Source organism: Denticeps clupeoides, chromosome 8 (assembly GCF_900700375.1).
Source record: "Denticeps clupeoides chromosome 8, fDenClu1.1, whole genome shotgun sequence".
Taxonomy (NCBI): domain Eukaryota; kingdom Metazoa; phylum Chordata; class Actinopteri; order Clupeiformes; family Denticipitidae; genus Denticeps; species Denticeps clupeoides.
In genome coordinates this window covers 6,226,274-6,249,374 of record NC_041714.1, presented here as the reverse complement: position 1 = coordinate 6,249,374, position 23,101 = coordinate 6,226,274, and the positions used below count along the sequence as shown (strand labels likewise).

Here is a 23,101-nt window from a genome sequence, read left to right as displayed (position 1 = left end):
TTATGGGAATTAGGGCTTGTAATAAAAGGCCACCCACAACCAGTCACGTGACCCCCTCCTACGGGGCAGGTGGGCGTGGGTCCGCCACGATTGTCAAAAAGTTGGCACGAACGCGGCAGAAATGTCGCGCCCTCCGGTGTGAGCGCTCGACTGCGGCGGAAAAGGCGGAAAATCCATCCAGTGCCGGGATATTATCGCGACTCGTCCCCCCGCGTCCCCCGCGTCCCCCGCATCTCCCTTCATCCATGGGACAGCCGGGCTGAGGACACGTTTCTGGAGAGATTCTCTTTTTTTTTTTTATCTGTTTGTCTGCTGGTTGTCTTTTTTTTTTTTTTTTTTTTACTCGGTGGGGATTTTGCGCGCCTATGGTCGCCCAGCATGGGAGAGGCGCGCCGCGGTGTGTTTTGGGGAGTTCGAGTCCTGGTCGCGCTGCTCCAGTGGGAAGGTAGGAATTCTGCTCGCTTCTCTCCTCTTAACGAATCCACGATTCTTCTTCTTTTTCTTTTGTTTAATTACCATCCACACCACACACCACAGGATCGCGTCCCGGACGCGCGTCCTTCTGGTCACCAGGCGCGTTTCCACGAGGTCGCGATTTATTCTTTTCATTCGGAGGAACGTGCTCGTCGTTTATTCTTTTCATTCGGAGGAACGTGTCTTCATTGCACTCGTGCCTGCGTGGAGTTTCCAGTCCGGAGTCTGGGCGGGTTGGGCGGAATAACTTTATAGCTCCTTATTAATTAAAACCTGTCTTTAATGCACCCGCGGCATTAATTGCGTATGAGTTGATCATTATTTACTCGTGCTAGGGATTCGTAACTATTTCCCCCTCGTACGTCGTATTCGGTTTTAATAGTTTTTCGTATTTAATCGGCGTGTCTGGAGGAGATGGGAATGTCCGTCGTCTGACCTTCGTTCGTTTTTTGGAAACCCGCCACGGTCGCGATCTAATTCTGCGTTTTATTTTTAAAGACAGACAGACAGACAGACAATAAGAAAATTCCCGCCGGTATTCCTGCTCTGATCCCTTCCCTGTCCCCCCGACTATATATATAAAGTTGCAGCTTAACGCCACAGGCGACCGTCCCCTGTTATTCTGGGATCTGGGCCTGCAGGAGGAAGAAGAGGAGGAAGAAGAAAGTTCACATTTTAAACAAAGCAATCGAAAAGAAATGCTCAGCTTATAGATCAAGGTATTACAATAAAATGAAATAGGAAAGCTGTGAGGAACACATCAGTGCAAATCCAGGTTCATCCACCTTCTTTTGAGGGACACTTGGAATTGTGACATTCTGACGACCATTGTCACGAATACCATTAAACGTGATTGCTGACCTTGAAACAGCACAATATATCAGGAAAGGCACCGGCCCGAACTTTTGGGCCGCGGAGGACGAGTTCGGGCCTCCCTGTGGAAGGCGTGGCGGCCAGAGGGCAGGTGTTGGCCAGGTGCTGCGGGCTCTGGGCAAACATGGAGTGTTTGTCTTCTGGGGGGAAAGCGCTGGCAGTAAAATAATAGCGCACGCCATTCTGATAACGGATGAGCCCCTACGCCCCTCATTAAAGGCACGGGCCGCTCGGCCGCTAAACGGAGCTGCTCTCTTTTATGACAGTGTTTGTGTTTGAGATGGATGATGGGGAGGCGGCAGGGTTCGGCTTTTATTGCGCTGCCCTTTCACGTTTCATGTGGGGACTTTGTCAGTTTATATCGGTTGTGCTCTGCATCCCGCATCGCCTCGAAAGCTCTCGTCTGACCCTGTCTGCATCATGCTTGGTAGCTTCTAATCTGGACCCTGGCAAACAGAAGGTGACGGACGTTCGTCTGCGGCTCTGCCTGCGCAGCACGTTAAATTTCACATTCGTGAAACCAGAGCCATTAAAATGACAGATGCCGAGGACTTTCAATGGCAGGACACACAGGGGCGGCTGGTCTCTTAAAGAGACACGCAGAAATGCCACCGACACCTATACGCATGCGTTTACACGCGTCCCATGCACGTTTAAATTCAGTCCCGTGCAGTTTTTACCTTTGTCTGTGTTAATAAATGAAATGGCCATGCTTTATTTCATCTAAATTAGTTGCAGGTTGCTGAAATTGGCCCAATTGTCACAGAAAGAATATGTGATACAATCTGAAAAGAACAAATGTTACTGTCGTGATCCGGTCCAGCATGTTAGTCCTGTGTTATTATGTTTCCTGATTGTGTTCACCTGTGTATAATTTGTATAAAACTGCCCTTTTTGTGTCTGTTCACCGTCGGGTCATTGTTTGGTGATGTTTCCCTTGTCCTGTCCTCCATGTATTAAACACGTTTCGTGATGTCGTGCATATGCATCCTTCTTCCACACCATGTCCAGTCATCGTGACAGTTATGTATTTATGAGGTATGATCGTACGGAATGGCTGTCTGTTGTTAGTTTTACCCTGGTGTTTATTACAAAATTGTGCATTCATATGTTAATTTTAACCTATGTTTTTGCAGATTGATTGAAAAAAATGGAAAATTCCGACCTTTAAAGCCTGTAAGGAGCTGTAATGAGTTATACGTGCATATGGTTATACATGAAGTGTTTGTGGTGAGCGCTGGGACTGGAAATTCTTTGCTTCAAAATACAAATGTCTGTGGAACACCGGCTTTTTTTTCTCTCTTTTTAAATGATCAGCCTTAACACAGTCAGCCACAGGCCACAGCCTGTATTTCCATTTCTGGCCTGGTTCATTAACCTGAGGAAATTGGGAGTTTGTCAGGATGATCAGTCACGTATGGGCTGCACACTAATGCTGTCTGCATAAGGATCCAGGATTTCGAATGTGCGCTTTCTTCAGAATAAACTCAAATGTCTCCGTTTTTCTTTTTCTTATTCTTCACTGATATGTCTGTATGACTGTGCTTCTGAAAAGTCTTTCAGTGAGGCCTAGTAAAATACACCATTCACTACCTTTATGCAAACTGCTCATTTTCTGATTTACATCGTTGTTGTAGAATAGCACAGTCATCTCCAGTCTTCCTGTCAGTGACATTTATGACCTCCCTGCCCCTGTGTTGATTATCATTATCGCCGCCAGGTCACCTCAGGAGTTTACTGGTGCCCTTGTTTAGGAAGTAACACATTGATCTGTGTATGGGCAGACCTGACCCCGTTACCCTTCTCTGTGGGCCCGCCGGTGACCTCCAGCCCTGGAAGCACCTTCAGCCGAGTGGTAATCTGCTCCCATCAACTGCCACTGCAGTGGAAGCAGCTTTCGCGGACCGAGCTTGGCTTCCTCCTTGCATTAGTGCAATCATTTTCATCAGCGGCCCATGGACCGTGAGGCAGGCCAGACCAATATATCTCATTTGATGCACGAGCCTATTTGATTTGGCCATATATTACATTACATGATTTGGTTAAGGCTGCATCTTGAATTGCACATGGAGAGATTATAAATCTTGCGATAAATTGCCAGTAGATCTCTTATCATCTTCATCAGAATGCAGTAAATATATAGGAAACCATGGTAAAAGCTATCTGATAATGTGCTTCCTCCAAGGTTTTATTCCACTTCCAATGTGTCTTCAAAAATATAGGACTTAAAATATTTTCCTTAACAGACCAATCTTTTAAAAAGATGACACATTATTTTCTTCTTTAAAAATTGTTATAGTCCTAATTATTGTCTTGTAATTTTTAATTAATTCTAATGATTAATTAAATAATGAATTGCTATTTTGTTACTGTTTTATAATCATGTCAATAAATGTCAAGGTGTAACATGAATAAATGGGTCAATATGTCCCATCAATGAAGTTATAAGTAATGATAATGCTGGTCAGCATGCTAATATGATTTTAAATGCTCAGGGCACCTTGACTGCTCCCAAATCGGGTTACATGCTGCCGATGGTACCCAACAATGGTACCCGGCCCGGATTCACATTTCTGGTACATGCGCTGGAAGAATCTAATTTGCCTCAGTGACGAGACAAGACGACATTGATTGAAATTAGGGCCCGAGGGCATTTGGGGCTCGCTTTTTTCCTACATGGGTCTTTACTCATTACGCTCCACGGGCCAGTGATGCATGGTGTGTCTGACCAGTCATGTACAGTACAAAAGCCTCGGTCCCTATCACGGCGTGAAGGGAGAGGCAGCGTTTACCAGCACGCCGGAACAAGCGGTGCCATGAGGTCAGTTTTAGATGGAAAACTGCAGCATTGCCATTTTTTAAACCATGAAATTCATCAGTTACTGAGCTCGGCGAGGCGTCAAGATGAAGTATGATCACGTCATCGGGACAGATTTCTTCGCAGCATATTCAGCACAAAACACTCTGGGATGGAAATGGCAGCGCTTGGTGCAATTCTCGGTCTCACTGGTCCATGTAATATCAACTGCTGGCCCATTGTAAGCAAGCAGCAGGAATGTGAAAGCGCAGCAGGTGCCGCAGGCAGCCGGCACGCCGAGATATTAATGCATTTGCATGAGAGGGAATTTGGAAAAACACAGAAGGGGGTGGATGATAACAGGCCGGCATAATGGCGGCATCGGGAGGCCCGCAATGCTTAATGGCCTCGTCCGTGCATGCTGCCATGTCCCAGCCGATTCCAGAGGGAAACCTAAACCCAATTCTGATGCTCCAGCGGATCCCAGCGGAGAGCCGAAATGTAATTTCTTGATGACTGATGAAAATTGCTGTAGCTTTTGTGAGCCCTGTCCACTTTGCTGGAAAATTTGATTGCGCTTTGCGGTGATGATTGATGCTCACATAATATCTCGTGCCATTATGACGTACCTGTAGCAGAGGCAGTGAGATGGTACCAGTCTCAACTGGTTAATTTGAGAAACCAAGACTTTCTTTCAATATTAATTGTTTCATTTGCCTAAATATGGATATATTGCTTGCTCAAACTACGATTCAGTGGTCACATTTGTCTTGGTTGTAATGTGGACAAACCGCTTGGAAGGATTTTTAACCATTATGAACCATAACAACTCCCTCCCACTGAGTTATGTGGTAATTGGTGGCCATTTAGTTAATTAAACCGCTGCATGAAGCCACAATAATGATTCCCATTACTGTATTATAAATTGTGAGGCGAAGGACACTTGACAGTGGTGGACTGGAGGACAGTGTTATTGCTGTGTTATTTCCATAATTACACACAGTGTTTTCAAAACCTTTTTTTTTTATAACTTTGAGCTATGTAATAACATAATACTGTTATATGTCAGCACGGATGCATTATATAAAGTTATTATTTTCTTGTTTGCTTAATACTCTGCATATCTTGGTAAATAATGTATATTGATATGTAAAGTGTAACGGCTTGACTTGTCATTCGGAAATATTGCACTTGACGGTTGATTAGCATCGAAATTGATTAGCCAGTGACCGCCCCGGTGGATTGTTATTAGTGACAAACTCGTTGTTTGCTGACCTTCGCTGAAAGGGCAGGGGGGTCTTTCTGTGCCGGTTTAATCAAGGACACTTTTCCACTCGCCGGGTGCGGCCGTAGGAAGCCATAGGTGGAACGGGGGAAAGAGCCTGATGACTATAACAGATACGGTCCCAGGCACAGTGGGAAACGAAAGCCACTGTTAGAGCGGAATTTGTACGTTATTCATGTAAAGTCTGAAATCAAGACGCATCTCTGTCTGGAAAGAAAAACGTTGAGAACTCCTGATTTACTGCATAGGCATTTTGGAATGAATCCAACTCCTCAACAAGTGCACCTTCCCTGCAGTGACCGTTCCTCGTGCTGATGGCCTGGTTTCTATTAGCAGAGGCTGTGCATCTTGAGGGGGCGGCAGAATTAGACTAACTAATAACTTGTTTTATTTAGCTCTAGAGATATGGCATGAAAATACTCCAGAACGTTTTGGTCTTAGCTGTAGTACTGCATATAATGCGGTATTTTGATGTCACTGTGGTGATTTAGGGCAACGGTTCTCAGGCCTTTTCAGGCCAGGCATCCCTTTAGGGCAAGAATTTTTGCAAACCTTCTCAACAACAAACTTAATTTACTGTCATGTCCATGCAGAACATTACAAAAACGTTCCAAACTGTGTTCAATTACGGCTGCTGAAGGAGTAGAATAAATGTAAAATTGGACATGATTTAGAAGGTAAAAATATTTCAATAATAAGGGTGTATTTAATAAATTACGAGCTGGGCGGACCTGGGTTAGCTTGGTACTTTTGTCATTTGACGTTGCTTCTAAAAGAAATTGTTTATGCCTGAAGCGAATTATTAGAGAAATATTTGTACGTTTTATGGACGGTGAGAACCGCTGCGGAACCAGCCCTACCTTAATTAGCGAGCAGGGCAGCTTGTGAAGCCACGTGGGCTGGAACGAAACCGTACTGGCGGACGTTCCTTCAATCTCCTCATTAAGTTCTCAAGGCAAGTACACAAGTATCCAGCTGCTTTTTGAGAGGAGCTTCTTCCCGCAGGCTATACGAGCTCTCCACCACAACACTGCACGGGACAGAACACTAATACACTCCAGCACTTTCACTTTTATTTTACTTTACTTTCACTTTACACATTTGCACACCTTCACCCTACCTGTTACACATATTTTATGTTAAAAACATAAAAGCGTAATATTTGGTTATGTTTGCAATATTTGCATATTGGTTCACTGGATACTTGCAATATTTGCAATACTGTGGTCTGTAGCAGTCGCTAATGCATTTCACTGCATATCATACCGTGTATGACTGTGTATGTGACAAATAAAATTAGAATTTGAATTTTACATCTTTACTAGTGCTCCATGTCATCATGTCCCAGGTTTGAAGTCGTGTTTGTGGTTTACCTCTAGGTTTTAGTATATATATAGTATATATTTTTTTGTTTTTTTTACTGAAATTTATCAATTGATTGATCAATGTGGGAAATATATAGCGTTTAGAATATTAAGTCCCTGTTTTCAGCAGGAAATTATGCCAAAACACAGTAGAACTGTCATGCAGCTATTTCGAAAGCCTGATATTTCATTCAAGAATAATGGATTTGATGTATTTTATTATTAGATGGGGAAGAAGTTGTATCAAGTATCGCTGAACGGTGGTGGCATTAGCAGTGTCCTTCTGCGGGTATAAAAACGCTCGGACTCACTGACCACAGGCGTGAGCTGGAGAAGAAAGCACTCAGGCTCCACCATCACATGATGTCATCGATGGTAAATCTCGCAGAGGGCCCATATATCGAGCTAATTATCTTTGTCCCTGGACAGCGGCCTCTTACGCATATCTGCATTTTTTTTTAGAATTGTACCTGTTGATGGAATACATGACAATTTTTCAGGTAACTTTCCCATTCATGGAACAAGAGTAGTCCTAGACTAAAAGCATTTTTAGTCTTGTCTCTTTGGTCTAGGCCCAGGAAAGCGATCCATGATGCCTAAAACACGAGACAGTTGCAACTGTGATTAAACACGGGTTCCTGTAACCCCGAGTGCTCGTCCATCGATATGCCAGATAGCTGATGTGCTGCTTGTGAGAGATAAAACTCTGTCTCTCTGTCCCACTGCCTAATTGATTTAGTACCATAGGTTACTGTAAAGCCTCAGTGCTGATTCTTTGATATGCCTGAAAGCTGAAATCAATACGTTCAGACTGCATCATAGTGTTTGCAGTCATAATCCATTGAGCAATTGTGGGAGGTCAAAGCAGAGAACATTTCTACTGACGGACTTTAAACACAAACTCACAGGACTGCAGTAGTCAGTACGTGATGCTGGAGAGTAATGAACCTCCACTTCTTAAACTGGTATGGTGCATCGCTTTGAATGATGGAACCCTGTTGGACAGGTTATGGTTTACTGCAGCACTTACTGCAGTATTTTTAAGAAATTTCATAATTAAAAATGAAACAGAGCAGTGATGTGTAGTGAGACAGTTGGAAAGAAATATATTTCTGAGTGGTGCAGTTTAAAAAGGTGCCAGTGTTCCATAATGCAAATGGGGTAATAGCTCTTTCCAGATGTTTTTGAGGGTTTTACCTGTATTTGTTGTGTCCTTGTAGAGCTAGTATCGATTATATTTCAAGATTGGGGTACGGTCTGTTATAGAGTCAACACAACAATATTAGATTATGCAGCTTTAGACAGATAAAACTAAGACAGTAGTAATAAAAAGGTGATTGGGCCAATTACAGGATCACATTGTTAAAACCGTAGGTCCACCAGAAACTCGACAGAAGACCAATCTGATGACCGTCATATTCAATTTCCACAGAACTAAGACCAAGACATACTTTCAAAGACTCTACAGGCCTCTGTGACACACACACATACACACACACACACACACACACACACACACACAGCTGTAATTAAACCAAAACCTTTGCTGGTGGGCAAGTGGTATTCCCATTGAGGCCTGCGATTATCATTTCCAGAGATGGGGCTCAAAGTTTGACTCTCAGCAGTGACTCACCACAGACTCCCAGCCTCTGCACCCCTGGAAATTCAATTGGCCACGTTCCCGGTAGTGGGTGTGATGGCAGGGTTCCCCCCCAACTCCCGCTCCCAGCCAGTCTGAAACAACACCCCGTATCAACGGGGTCCGCAAAGCTGCTGATTCCATCCGGTTGCATGGAGATTTTCCCCCCTCTGGAATATTTCTTTCCTCCTTTTTTCAGCTTGAGAGCTGTGTGGCCAGAGAAAGTGCAAGTTACGTGTTTAACAGTCAAACGAAACCTTGTTATGGACGTTCTGATGAAGAGGAAGAAATAAAACAACATTTTAAGAGTGGTAGCTACTGCGGGGGTGCCATCATAATGAACAGAAGTTCTGCTTTAAAGAGCCGTTATAGTATTTAGTGTCTCATCAGGGTTCACAGAAATAAACGTAGAAATGAGTAGCTACTGCTTGCTAGTTATCTCTCACACACCCAACGCTCTGTAAATTCAGGGACGCAGTTGTCCAAAAAATGCGCCGAGGCACCCACAAATCCTCCAGAACTAGAAAAAGTCCGGCACCCTGCATTCTATCCCATTTCTCCTCTCTTCTCGCCATCAGACCACGTCCGCCAGCCACTACCGGGGCAGTGGTGGCCTGGCGGGTAAGGGCCCGTAATCGGAAGGTGCCACCGTCCCCGGGCGCCTGTCATGGCTGCCCACTGCTCACCAAGGGTGATGGTTACCACCAACACCCTCAAAATATTCCCCCAAATCTTTTATGTCGGCATTATGAAGCGGTGAGCCGAGGGACGTAACCTGTTTGTTTTTGGCTGCTGGGCCTTTTAATTATGGGGGGGGGGGGTATCTCCATCTCTCAGGAAGGCCGGCCGCATTTTATCCATCAGTCCGACCTCCTGTCATCCAAGCGCGGTGAAATTAAATCAGCGTCTGAAAGCAGAGCCCGGGCTTCGACTGCACCAACAGAAATAGCAAATCTAGTTTCGCTGCTTGCTAATGACATTAGTGCGTTCCCCAAATGGCCGCCCACCATCGGCGGACAGGAACACAACGGGGATATAATTACAGGCCAAACACTTGCATCTCCATTTTCCGGTAAAACACGCCGGCGCTGTTCTGGTGCTTTATAGATTACCGCCCCCCCCCCCCCCCCCCCCCTGCCACTGTACACAGTGGCGTGCAGGTAATGATTCATTCCTTCGCGGTATTACGTTATCCTCCCTTATTAAACATCCCAAGGTGAAGCCAAGGAGAAGCGGAAACCGCGTGTTATTGACCGCGCGAGAGATTCATTAGAAGAGGCGTGTCACTGTCATACGACCCCCCCCCCCCCCCCCCCCCCCCCCCCCCCCCCCCCCCCCCCCCCCCCCTCCAATCTCTGTTGATTTAACACCCAGACATATTTCAGGGAAATTGCTGACCTGTGCGACGCCCTCTCCGCCGCCTCTGCGCCGTCGGCGTTAGGCCTGAAGATTTAGTGCTATTGAAATGAATTGAATCGCTCCGTGGTTTTTCATAAGCATAAATGTCTTCTAATGTTTCTGATTTGAGGACGTTCAGAGCACTCACGTGGGGCTTTTTTACTCCAGGATTCAGAGGGTGACTGCAAATCTGTGTAACATTTCATGGGAATGAAATGAGATCCATCGGACGTTGGTGGTCAGTGATCTAACCAAGCTCGGGTATTCTCACAAATGCCGGTTTTAGTCCTGAGACAGCAGAGCCGTGGCGAGGACATGTGGCGTCATTTTTGCATGTGCAGTGTACGTAGCAGCTGGTGGCCTAGCGGTTAAGGAGGCGGCGCCGCAATCAGAAGGTTCGAATACTACTGAGCAAAGCACCGTCCCCACACACTGCTCCCCGGGCGCCTGTCATGGCTGCCCACTGCTCACCAAGGTTGATGGGTTAAATGCAGAGGACAAATTTCACTGTGTGCACCGTGTGCTGTGCTGCTGTGTATCACAAGTGACAACTAACCTGTGTTGTTTTTTTTTTCCACTTTGTAGGTTCATTGGGTCTCTACTTCCCACATTATGAATATTCTGAAAGGATTTACATCGGGCAGCCTGCAGGGACGCCCGTTGTACAGATTCATTCCATGCGGGAGACGGAATCCGAGTGGCCCCACTTCTACCTGTGCTGGCGAGCGAGTAGACCCCCTCTGTACGCCTCGTGGTTTCACATGAACGAGACAACGGGTTTACTCTCCCTGACCAAAACCCTGGAGTGGAATGACTTTGCCACAGTTGGTGAGTTTCATAAAACAGCATGTACTGATGTAATGTAGAGATTAGGATTCAAAATGTGCAGCATATTACGAGTTATTGTTGAGCTTTACGTCTACGTATAGAGTCAATTGTATTTTTTATCTTTTTGCAGACAAAAATCCGTTTGGTGCGACGAAAAAGCTTGCGCTGGTGGCCGTAGCGAGCAGGATGCGGGAGCCGGATTGCCACATGTGGCCTTCGGTGTCGATCACGGTGACCCTGGAGAATGCCACATTGCCCCCGTGTGGCCAGATGAAGCCGGAGCGGCTCTGCTTTCCGCTGAGGGAAGTGGCTCCTCACATTACCGAGAACCGCCTGGCCGGGGCGCTGCACCAGCTGAGACGCCTGAGCCTGTCCGACGTCTGCTCCAACTACACCATCACGTATGGCGTGGACGCAGGTATCTCAACTCAGTTTTCTGTATCCATATATGCATATATCCTTATATTTACAAATGAAGATTTAATTACGTGGGAGGCCACAATTTCATTTCTGTTTGGTGCTGATGACCGTGCAATTTGTATTGTTGTTTAAGATAAATATATATAATGAATACATTCTACTATTCTAAAGCAACCTGCATGGTGTGGATGTCACGTGTGAGATACTCCGATTTACTCCCAAAGCAGTCAGGCTCTGAATGTAGCCTACTAACCCTTTACAAACGCCCTGATGACTTGCCGTAGTGGAGGGGGAATAGAGGGCGTGCCGCAGTGGCCTCATGGGATCATTATTAATATTATTACCATTACTTAATAGGCTTTGCTACGCAGGTAAATTCATACATTCCTTTTTGCCCATTTTAATTCTTCTGACTTCCATGATTTTTGTTATAAACATATTTCTTCACTTAAAGACTATGTGATTATGGAGTGGGTGGGAAAAAATAACCAGCAATAGAAATCACATTTCATCACTGTTTAACATTTACTGTTTGCTTTTGTATTACATGTACCATTTACATGTAAATAACATGTGCATATCATGCAAAGAACTATTTCACAATATTACACTGCTTTCTTTTGTAAAATAAAAGTGTAAAAAAACGTATCAAATTTTGGAGACGTGGAATAAAAAAAAGTTGTACCCACTTCCATAATGAACTGGAACCATGTTAATAAAACCACGTTTTTGAATCACGTTCATTATTGTCTCATAATAATATTGTGTCACCCAAATCTGGTCTTTTTGTATATGATGTGTTGTATGCAGAGCATTTATTACCCACAATACCCTCTAAATACTAATTTGTAAAAGAATAAAACCTGCTGCATTTAGGCCTGACCTCATTCCCAGCAAGCAGTGACCAGTGTTCCCTCTTTTCACCGTAGATGAAGCAGTGCCATTCGCTGTGAACAACGCCACGTCCGAGCTGATGGTGACGGGACCCGTCGACCGCGAAGAGAGGGAGGTGTACCACATGCAGATTATCTGCACGGTGGACACTGGAGACACCGAACACAAGCTCTTCCTGCCCATGCATGTCAACATCTACGATGAAGATGACAGTGCACCGTACATTCCCTTCTCAGACACTGAGAACGTGGTGGTGGAGTTCAGTCGCATGCAGGTTTTTTCCCAAACTACTTTCATTTAAAAAAAATTATATTTTTGAAAATTGCTAGACAGTTAGTTGAAGCAGTGAAGGAAGAAATGCAAATAAGTCCTGTTTTATTTATGGTCTTTATTAATGCCAAACAAGTTGCATTGATACTTTTACTAAAACTTGATCTTTTAATAAATGTAGAGGGTGTGTGTGTGTGTGTGTGTGTGTGTGTGTGTATACAATATAATATATATATATAATATATATATATTTTACTATTGTGTTCAACCATTATTTTCTCGTGTGTTTGCAGGGTACTGTTTTTGGAAATGTGCTCGTCTATGATAGGGACACAACGCCAGTGTACCCCAAACACTTAATCCAGAACAAGCTGCTGGGCACCATCGTCACCAACGATACCTGGGTGAAAGACACATTCACGGTTGCCCACTCCTTCAGAGAGGAAAAGGCCATCTTTGGAAATGTGCGCGGCACCGTCCATGAGTTTAGTAAGTTCTGAGCCCATCATAAATCTTCATCTTTTTACCGGACTATATATCATCTATTAATGGCTTAGCCTGTGGCTGCACCGTTCAAAATGTCTATAGGTCTGTTGACATGTAGTTGCCTTGGTTTCAAGCTCTTAATGCCAAGACAGAGTTGAAACCAAGACACATTTCTGCAGGGTCTTGTTGGTGGCGACATGCAGGTGCCCTAGAGAAATGATCTGAGGAAGTGGCTGGGCCTGTTATGTAGTCAGGAAGATTAGAAATGAGCCTAAATGTCATTTCATGGAAAGAGCTGCCATGTTTAGTCTGTAATAGAGGCATTTCTCTCTATTATAATAACTGCATTATTTCATGTACAAATTGTTCGAGGTTTGCTGTTGTGTACCTTTCCAGAGCTGATCCTCAACAAGAACCTGTCTGTGAGTGAAAAGCGATCCTTCCAGATAGATTATCTGGTCAAGGACACCACATACACAGGTCCGAATGGGACCGTGATGCTGCACTTCAATGTCACCGTTCTGCCGGTGCCAATCCACTTCACCAACGTCACGTACTTCTTTACCGTGTCCAGGAGAGCGTCAACATATGCCCAGGTATTTTACTGACCTTCGTAAATGAAGATTGGGGGCCAGTGTGCAGGAGGTCCATGCTCTTTAGTTTTTTCATGTCTGTATAAGGCTGCACTTGAAACGGTTCAAAGGCATCAATGTAAAATTAAAATTACATAACAAATTGCAGCTCCTACACATTTAAAATGTAGTTTTTACATTACAGATAACCTTATTTCTAAGTTTAAATAACTATAAGTTGATTTCATTTTTGACGTAATTGATCATTTGACCTAATTGATATGAATGCAGTGTGGTAGTAGCCTAGTGGGTAACACACTAGCCTATGAACCAGAAGACCCAGGTTCAAATCCCACTTACTACAACTGTGTCCACTTGCTCGAAATGTAAAAAAAAATGTAAAATGTAAACAATATAAACAAATAAAGACAAAATCTGCCATTAAAGCGTAAGTACTGACACTGAATTATTTTGCATCCAAAACTGCAGAAAAACAAACAGCCTAAATTTATAAAAATGATCAATTGGAAATGATTGTCCCTCACCTTCCTCCATGGAGGCACCCTTAGTGTAAAAGAATAAATGGAACTGTTCAGTGTTTTATTTTTGCCGGCGTCTCTATAATCGCTGGTACACGCGTTTACTGCGTAGGGCAGGCGTGGCAGCGCTACCCACTCCCAGCCATGCTGGTTCTTCTGCCATACTGTGCTGTTTAATGATGGATACAATCCGGATGTTCCAGGTTGGTCAAGTTTGCGTGGACAACTGTTTGAAGTTTGAAGGAATTGAGGTGGAATACCAGCTCGTACCCCTGGACAGGAACGCCTCTGCGGACTTGCAGTCCTGCTACGCAGCGGTCGTCGTAACCCAGAGCTTGAGGGCCGCTTCCGGCAGGCTGTACTTGAACGACTCGGACGTGCTTCAGCGGCCGGAGTGCCAGGAGCTGCAGTTCACCTTAGTGGCTCAGGAGCAGCAGCAGCAGCTGCAGGCCAAGACCCTGCTGGTCATTGTGTTTGAGGGCGAAGGTGAGTCTCAATATGAAAAGTCAAACCTGTCATTTTCGTCTTCGCTGACACTCCCGGACTAGTGAGATCTTGATGCTGAGAGGAGACTGCCCCAAAATCCGCAATTTTATTGATTATTGTCGTCTGTTATTATTAGTATAAGTGCATCCCAGCCACGTGCTGTCCTTCTGCTGTCATTTGTCATTTATCCCTGTTTAATGTGTGTTTGCTCCTTTCCTTCCCCACGTTCCAGACACAGATCCTGTCTTTAGGGGACGCATTTGTCTAATTAGAGGGAATATGGGAACTTACAGTGCGGTGACAGACTTGATTATCTGATGTCCAGTGTCTGTCTCTTACAAATGATTTCATTTCTTATTGTTTTTCGTTGCTTAGCAAGTAAACCTGTGGACTCGCGCATCTTATCCTGTGCTGAGAAGAAGGGTCGTGCTGAATGCGAGACCTACCAGGGTCTTGGAACTGCAACAGGGCTCTGCCAGTGGCGGCAAGGCTCAGAGAAAGGTTCCAGAGTTCTCGTTTTTATTATGTCTAATTGGCAAGCATTATCCATTATTGGCAGAACTGTTTGTGTGACCAACAAAAGTCTCTCTTGCTCCCTCAGGGATCTCAGTAAATTACTCCACCTGCTCGCCAGACCTGCGGACATGTCCAGATCGCTTCTGTGATGCAGTTGAAAGGAAAGACAGGACAATCTGTCCCCAGGATTGTGCAAGTAATTTATATTTCTCCATAATTATTCATTGAAATGTATAACAGTACATTCTTATTGTTACGTATAACTCATAATTAATATGTGCTAATTTGCTTGCATATGACTATGTTGATGTGGCTTTCAGGGGTGCCTATCATTGGAGGTCATGAAACTGGCTCAATGTACGGAATTAAAGCTGGCCATGGTACCTGCTATTGTGTCCCCGACAGGTGTTTTTGTGAACCAGAAGACATAAAAGGTGAGGGGATTCAATTTATGTGGATACTAGTATAATATATTAAAAATTGCATCTTATATTTAGCATATTGTACATAGTATTCATGGAAGATCAATCAATTTATTTATAGAGCAATGCAGTGTCATACTAATGTCCTGTACAAAAAGTAAACAAACATACAAGAATTTATGGAAAAAAATGACTTTTATGTCAAGACTTGAAAGTTGGAGTTGATGGTGCCTATGGAGTCTTCCAAAATTTCAGAGCTGAAATTGCGAAAGCTCAGTCACCCCAATTCCTGTTCAGAAGAGTGTGGTGAAAGTGAACGTGTGAAAGTGTGAGATCTTTGGATATCTCATGAGACGCTTTTTAAATATATATTCATGTTAAATATATTATATATTGATTTAAAAATACTGAGTGAGGGAAAAACCTGGGACCTCTGGTTCATGGCGAGTGTCTTACCCGCTGGGCTACTACTATGTGATACTTCATAGTTTTGAGTCTTCGGTTTTGTTTTACAATGTAAATCGCAGCCATATTACATTAAATAGCCGGCATTTTGGCCTCTAAAACATACATTTATTAAAGCATTGAAGTTGAGGATTGCACTGTGATGGGTGGTGAGCGTCTCCTCTTATACTGCTATAACAACCTTAGTGATAATATAAACCGTTTCTGGTTTATTAGTATAAATACAGGGCTGCTTGAACAGTTCAGAAATGCAGCATTCCTCAGATTTACTTACTGCACACAGTCCAGCCTCAGACCTAATTTTGTGTCAAATCCCACTTACTACCATTGTGTCCCTGAGAAAGACCCTTAACCCTGAGTGTCTCCAGAGGGGACTGTCCCTGTAACTACTGATTGTAAGTCACTCTGGATCAGGGTGTCTGATAAATGCTCTAAATGTAAATGTGTCCAAATTAAACCTCATCACAAATCACTGTTTTGCTCTAAATTGGCTTGAGTTTGAAATACTCAATTTAATTTGCCTGTAATTAATAGGACATAATAAGGAAATAAAAAAATAATATAGTTGTGTGAATGTAGTTGGGTACATTTGGTTACCTTAATATAAAATTACATAACTTATTTTTTAAGTGTGTCTTCAAATATATTTAGTCACTCAAAGTGTGTGCAGTGTTCAATTTGAGCTACAAAAGCACTGTTCACGGCTTTCGGTTTACCGGTGTAACAGTTTGACCAGACAGTTTATTACTAGAACGTATTTCATATTCAGGAGATGGCCCTGACCTCTGCTCTGTGTCCTTCAGTGGCCATATGTAATGACGTCTGTAAGACCGTCATCGCCACCGCCCTGCTGCTGTCCTTCATCATCTCCGTCCTGCTGTCCTCCTACTTCATCCGCCGCTACCACAAAACGTCCCCCAAGACCCCCATTGCCTCGGCCGAGATGACCTTCCGCCGGCCGGCGCAGTCCTACCCCATCAGCTACTCTGGCAACGTCCGGCGCGCCTCGCTAGACTCTATGGAGAACCAGGTTGCCATCGACACCTTCAAAATACCGGTGAGGATTCATCATGTTATCTGTTCTTTAGGACGTCCTGAAATTCCGTTAATGCATGGAGAGGCTCGATGTCCAGAGGTGTAAAGGACTGGTGGAGTCATGTGCCGGTCTGCCTCCTCCTGGACATTTGTAGTATTGCACATTTCATCTTAATATCTCTCATCCATTAACAACAATAAGCATAACATTTTATAATGCCTGTCAAGGCCTTTTAGAGACCCAAGGTCAAACGGCTTGAACAAGGTAGAAGGTTTTTTCCAGACGTCAGAAGGGCCAGGTCATGGAGGGATTTGTATGTAAGGAGGAGGCTTCTGGATTCATCAGGAAGCCAGTGCAGGTGGATAATGAGTTTAGTGGTGACATGTTGGTCTTTACTGGGAAGATCAAACAGCAAACCACTGCAATATGCATGAATGAGACCTTAGGTAGACAGACAGAGATGTTCTTAAGGTGGACAAATACCACGTGACATTTATACAGTGATTCGGAGGAAATCTAAAAGTATCATGATGTATATTGTTTATCATGGAATAGTTGAAAAATATGGCGACGTCATTTTTTAGGCCCTTGGCTACTGTCAGGCTGCTCAGTTTTACTGCTGTTAATATTTAATATTAGTTTAATCAAAGTTTAATAAATAGTTTGCTGTGCTTGTCAATAGGAGGATCCAAAGTGGGAATTTCCACGTAAGAATCTTGTGTTGGGAAAAACTCTCGGGGAAGGAGAGTTTGGAAAGGTTGTCAAAGCAACAGCCTTCCGCCTTAAAGGGAAAGCAGGATATACCACGGTTGCAGTTAAGATGCTTAAAGGTAAAAAATTTTTCTCTCTGTGACATTGTCTGATCTACCCTGAGTTGTCTTTATCATCCCTTCGTTTCTCCTTACAGAAAACGCCTCTCATAGTGAACTGCGTGACCTTTTGTCAGAATTCACCTTACTTAAGCAGGTTAACCATCCTCATGTCATAAAAATGTATGGAGCCTGCAGCCAAGATGGTACGTCTGATGTTTCAGCGTCCTTATTTAGAAATAGAAATGTGGATTTACTTTACCAGATTGTTGACACCACTGGAGTCCTCCTTCAGGTCCACTCTATCTGATAGTGGAATATGCGAAGTACGGGTCTCTGCGTAACTTCCTGCGGGAGAGCCGGAAGGTCCGGCCCAGTTACATGGGCAGCGATGCCAATCGGAACTCCAGCTACCTGGAGAACCCGGACGAGAGGGCACTGACCATGGGAGACCTCATCTCATTCGCCTGGCAGATCTCTCGGGGCATGCAGTACCTGGCCGAAATGAAGGTACATGCTGCTGTGTTGGATCATGCGTATATACACACACACATACACATACAGTACCGTACAAACGTTTTAGTCAGTAGTGAAAGTAATTAAAGGTTTTTGATTTTCCCAACATTAAACGTGAAATTGTTCAGGAAGGGACTGTCTAAAAGTGTGTGAAACACTATTTATTTGAATTGAGAGCAACTCTTTAAACTAATGAATGATCTCCTATAAGCAAAAGTCTACAGTTGGAGAACAATATTGCACTGTTGCTCACATATCAATAGGATAACAGAGTCTCTCTGTAGATACACATATAATCATTGTTCAATAAAACAAGGAAATTCTACATGAATGCTGTAATTACACAGATTTGGTGTCCGTGTCGGGAGGCTTTTACGATGATTTTTTTTTTTTTTGATAGCTTGTTCACAGAGATCTTGCTGCCAGAAATGTCTTGGTTGCAGAAGGACGAAAGATGAAAATTTCGGACTTCGGATTGTCCAGGGATGTTTATGAGGAAGATTCGTATGTAAAGAGAAGCAAGGTAACAGGCGATGCCCATGCTTTCTTATTGTAATGAATTCAGATGTATTAGTGTAACTTGTATTAGAAATACATTGATTTACATCTGATGAGAAGGATTTATTTTCCTTAATTAGGGACGTATTCCAGTTAAATGGATGGCGATAGAGTCTTTGTTTGACCACATTTACACAACCCAAAGTGATGTGTAAGTATGCTCTATTGTGCTTCTCTGTAGGAGTTTTTTTCTAAGAGTAATAAACGCGATTAGCTGGCATCGGTGACATTTATTTATTTATGTCCTCGGGTAGCTGGTCATTCGGTGTGTTGCTGTGGGAGATCGTCACGCTGGGAGGAAACCCCTACCCAGGCATTGCTCCAGAGCGTCTCTTCAACCTCCTGAAGACGGGATATCGTATGGAGAAGCCAGAAAACTGCACTGATGAAATGTATGAACTTTTTTTTTTCTTTTTTTGTCTGCTTGCAGAATTTCCCATGTTCAATTCGTTTATTGTTCAGCCGGTTTATCTATTTTGAATCAATTTTTTTTTTTATCTAGTTAATATAGCACTTTGTTTCCAATGTCAACCTAGTTTGTCCATTCGCAGGTACAATCTGATGCTGCGATGCTGGAAACAAGAAGCAGACAAGAGGCCGACATTCTCAGAAATAAGCAAAGAGCTGGAAAAGCTGATGGTGAAGAGCAGAGTAAGAGCGTAGGAAGCTAGCGTCTGGTGTCTTACTGTGCTCTACTCAGGTCCATGTAAGCTATCGTGAGCATCCATCTGGATAGTTCGGGGAACGGTGACTTCAGGCTTAATTCGACATCATTTTTAAATTTAATGTCCACGATGAGCTTCTTAGTACAGAAGTACAGGATTTTTAGTCTTGTGCAGCTGTGGCTGACCGTGTTTTTTACCTCCTCTGCAAGGACTACCTGGACCTGGCAGCTTCCACGCCAGCCGACTCCCTCCTATATGACGACGCCCTCTCTGAAGAGGACACACCCTTAGTGGACTGTAATAACGCCCCACTCCCTCGAACCCTCCCCTCCACTTGGATTGAAAACAAGCTCTATGGTAGAATTTCCCATGCATTTACTCGATTCTAATGTACACACGCCGTCTTTTTGGCAGTCTGTCATTGGCTGACAATAGCTGTGATAGTGGCATGCTTACTGGTGATCCCGGACACAAATTCTTTTACACAAATCTTTTGGCTGTCGTTACGTGTGAACGAATTTTAATACGGGCCTGCTTCTCATGTACTTGAAGTTTAATCAGGCAAAGGTGAAAAAGATTTTTTTTTTAAATCAGAAACTATTGTTGCGTTTCAAGAAATTGTTACCCACACTCATTATTTATTTTATTTGCATATGTCAATAGCTGTGTCAATCTTTTCCTCAACATTTTCCCATAATATTTTATATTTCATTTAATTCCAAAACATTGCTAGTCTAAATGAGTGGCCATACATTTGAACCAGGTCCTAAATAGACCAACTGTCTTGTGATTTCTGTACCGTTTTTGTACATATGAAAGTATATAGGTGTTTTCCTGCATTACTGACTAGAGAAACAGTAAGGCTTTTCATCAGAACTCGACTGCAATCCAGAAACGCGAATGCCTTTTTAAACCACAGTCTTAATAATCCTGACAATTAATTGGTAGGCGATGGCCTAAACGTATGCAGCAATAATATGAACCGCGAAGCCATTTCTCTAAGCAGTCTTCCAAAAAAAAAAAAATGTATTGGGAAGACATTGGGGCTATTCCAGGATAGGTAAATAGATTCTAACACACAATGCCTTTCTACATTGTTGTCACCAATCAATCCATTGCATCAACAGTGCAGTGCCACCCATCTTGTCAGAAGCAACTTTTTTTTTCAAACCCGCCGCTCGGAGCGCTTGCTTCGACCGTGCCGAGTAGTTCAGAGTTCCTTTTGAGAGCCTTACTGTCTGCACTCTGCATTCTTTTCATTGTCCTCGCAGAAAAATGATCTGTTCTCGTTTTTAGGCATGTCATACCCCAACTGGCCAGAGAAGAGCCCGGTACCGCTCAACAGACTTGATGCCACTAATCCTGTCTTTACAAGATATGCCAATGATAGTGTTTATGCAAACTGGATGGCTTTGCCTTCGTCCGCAAAAATTGTGGACAAGCTTGACAGTTAGAGCAAAGTGAAAAAAGAAACTGGAAAGATGTGTATATTTATATATGACTCTATTACAAACTGTGTACATATATCCTCTGATGCTAAAGGCAGTTCCCTTTTAGTTCTGTGGTTCCTGCGTCAGCATCGAGTGTGGAGAGGGGCGGGGGGGGGGGGCCGGAATTGTGTGTACCATGCTTAAAGCAGTATGTTAGTCGTTACCTCCAAGCCAAATTGGCTGTAATTGTATTGCATGACTGTACACGGTTGTCTGTCCATGGAAATGTCTTTCAAGTGCCTGTGCCGCTTCTGTTATAGCCTCCGTGCTGCCGAGAAGATCTTGTCTCCAGTCCAGGAATTAAAAGGGAGCTTCTTTACCATCACGCATTGTAGGTCTTTCAGGGGTCCCGCCCGAAAGGCTGTTTAAATTCCACCTGACAGATTTAAACCGTGTTACCTTCTGTTCGAAGCATCTCACAATGTGTTTGCCAAAGATATGTGTGTAATCCATTTCTGAATTCCAAAACGATCAGATGTTCTGTACTGTTCTGTAAAGGGACGTGGTTCAAGATGTAGACTAAGAGCATGTCCACTGTCATTGCATTCCCTGACGTTCTGATGAAATTATGAGTTATGATAATGCCGAATGGTCAGTGTGATTAATAGTTATGTTCTTATAACATGATTAAGTTACAATCAATAAAAAATTTTAAACATGCTGACTTGGTTTATGTGAAAATACTTGTAATAATTATTTCTTTTTCTTTGTTTTGTATGACTATTAAAAGTAAAAAACACACTTTCGGAATTCTTTACAACAAACGGCATTCTGTGTATATGTAGTAAATATGAATTTTATGGTGAGACATTAAATTCCTGCTGACAAAGTAAACAAGAACGTATTGGTTAATGAAACACTTCATGTTCACCCTTTCTGGTCTTCATCATCTCAAGATGGTTTTCTGGAAGCAAGTCCTAAAGGACTCCATTTTCAGCTGACATACACACAAACCGTAGCACAGGCCTCAAATAAATGCATTCTAATTTGCTCTGTTTATGATAAACTTTGGATGAATTAAAGTACAACTGTACAAGATGAGGAGACAATGAACAACATCGTTGGAGTTCTTTTATACCTTTTGGGCTCTGCAAGAATGTCACTTGCTCCACTCGTATCTCACCAAATTGCTCATGGCAGGCTGTATGACTGGAAGATGTTATTTTAGGAATAACCTGTACCTTTAATGTGCTTCTAGCTCAAATAATTTCCTTCTAAGAACGCTCTCCATATCCGCTTAGTCTCACTCAGGGTCGCGGCTTCTGGAGCCCACCCCGGTGACACTGGGAGCAGGGCAGGGCCCCCGCTCACCACAGGGGGCACACACACACACCTACAGACAGAGGTTACGCCTTTGTGAGCATGTGAAGTGAAGTGAAGTGATTGTCACATGTGATACACAGCAGCACAGCACACGGGGCACACAGTGAAATTTGTCCTCTGCATTTAACCCATCACCCTGAGTGAGCAGTGGGCAGCCATGACAGGCACCCGGGGAGCAGTGTGTGGGGGGACGGTGCTTTGCTCAGTGGCACCTCAGTGGCACCTTGGCGGATCAGGATTCGAACCGGCAATCTTCACCACTGCCCCGTGGAGAGCATACACCCATGAGGTCTGAGCCTCATGTAACTAACCACCACTTGTTTCCAAAATACGAACATATATTTTATACTAACAAAAAAATCAGCGGTGTTATAGATCCTTTACATACAATCACACCTAACTTTTTTAGCAAAGAAAGAAGCAATCACTCTGAATTACTTTCAATATGGTTATGAAAAGAGGCAGAATATCAGTGACTGGTGTATGTTAATGTTTAGTCAGGATATTGCATTGAAACCATTTACATTTTTGGAATGACAGCAAATATTCACACCTGTCACCTACCAGTGACAATTTACCCGGCGCAAGGGATGAAATGTTGTTTCACATTTTAGTGAAGTTGTTTCCAATATATTAACATATATATATTTTTACATATGTATATATATACACACACACACACACATACACATGAGTGGGAATCTCGACTGCATAATTTCTGGTAGTGGGGGACGTTTGCGCTCTCCCCTGGTTTTTTGGGGGGCAGTGATGGCCTAGTGGTTAAGGAAGCGGGCCCATAATCAGAAGTTTGCCGGTTCGAATCCCAATCCGCCAAGGTTCCACTGAGGTGCCAGTGAGCCAAGCACCGTCCCCCCACAACTGAAAACATGTTTTATATTCTAGTTTCTTTGCTCTGATTACTGCTTTGCACACTCTTGGCATTCTCTCGATGAGCTTCAAGAGGTCGTCACCTGAA

The 23,101-nt window shown here is 43.5% G+C and overlaps 1 protein-coding gene across 2 annotated transcripts; it reads left to right on the top strand.

Annotated features, from left to right (window-relative positions):
• Window positions 1–317: 317 nt before the first annotated feature.
• Window positions 318–21,466, top strand: ret (ret proto-oncogene receptor tyrosine kinase). Of its 2 annotated transcripts, XM_028989113.1 has the most exons (20): window positions 318–445; window positions 10,416–10,658; window positions 10,789–11,076; window positions 12,008–12,246; window positions 12,536–12,731; window positions 13,125–13,324; window positions 14,043–14,325; window positions 14,701–14,826; window positions 14,927–15,037; window positions 15,162–15,275; window positions 16,532–16,785; window positions 17,447–17,594; window positions 17,672–17,779; window positions 17,869–18,083; window positions 18,490–18,612; window positions 18,728–18,798; window positions 18,902–19,039; window positions 19,199–19,298; window positions 19,522–19,669; window positions 20,609–21,466. In XM_028989113.1, the coding sequence occupies exons 1-20, from the start codon at window positions 379–381 to the stop codon at window positions 20,764–20,766; spliced, it is 3,330 nt and encodes a 1,109-aa protein (XP_028844946.1). In that variant the 5' UTR covers window positions 318–378; the 3' UTR covers window positions 20,767–21,466. The 2 variants fall into 2 exon arrangements, with proteins under 2 accessions (XP_028844946.1, XP_028844947.1); XM_028989114.1 differs by having other exon boundaries at window positions 19,522–20,734.
• Window positions 21,467–23,101: the final 1,635 nt, after the last annotated feature.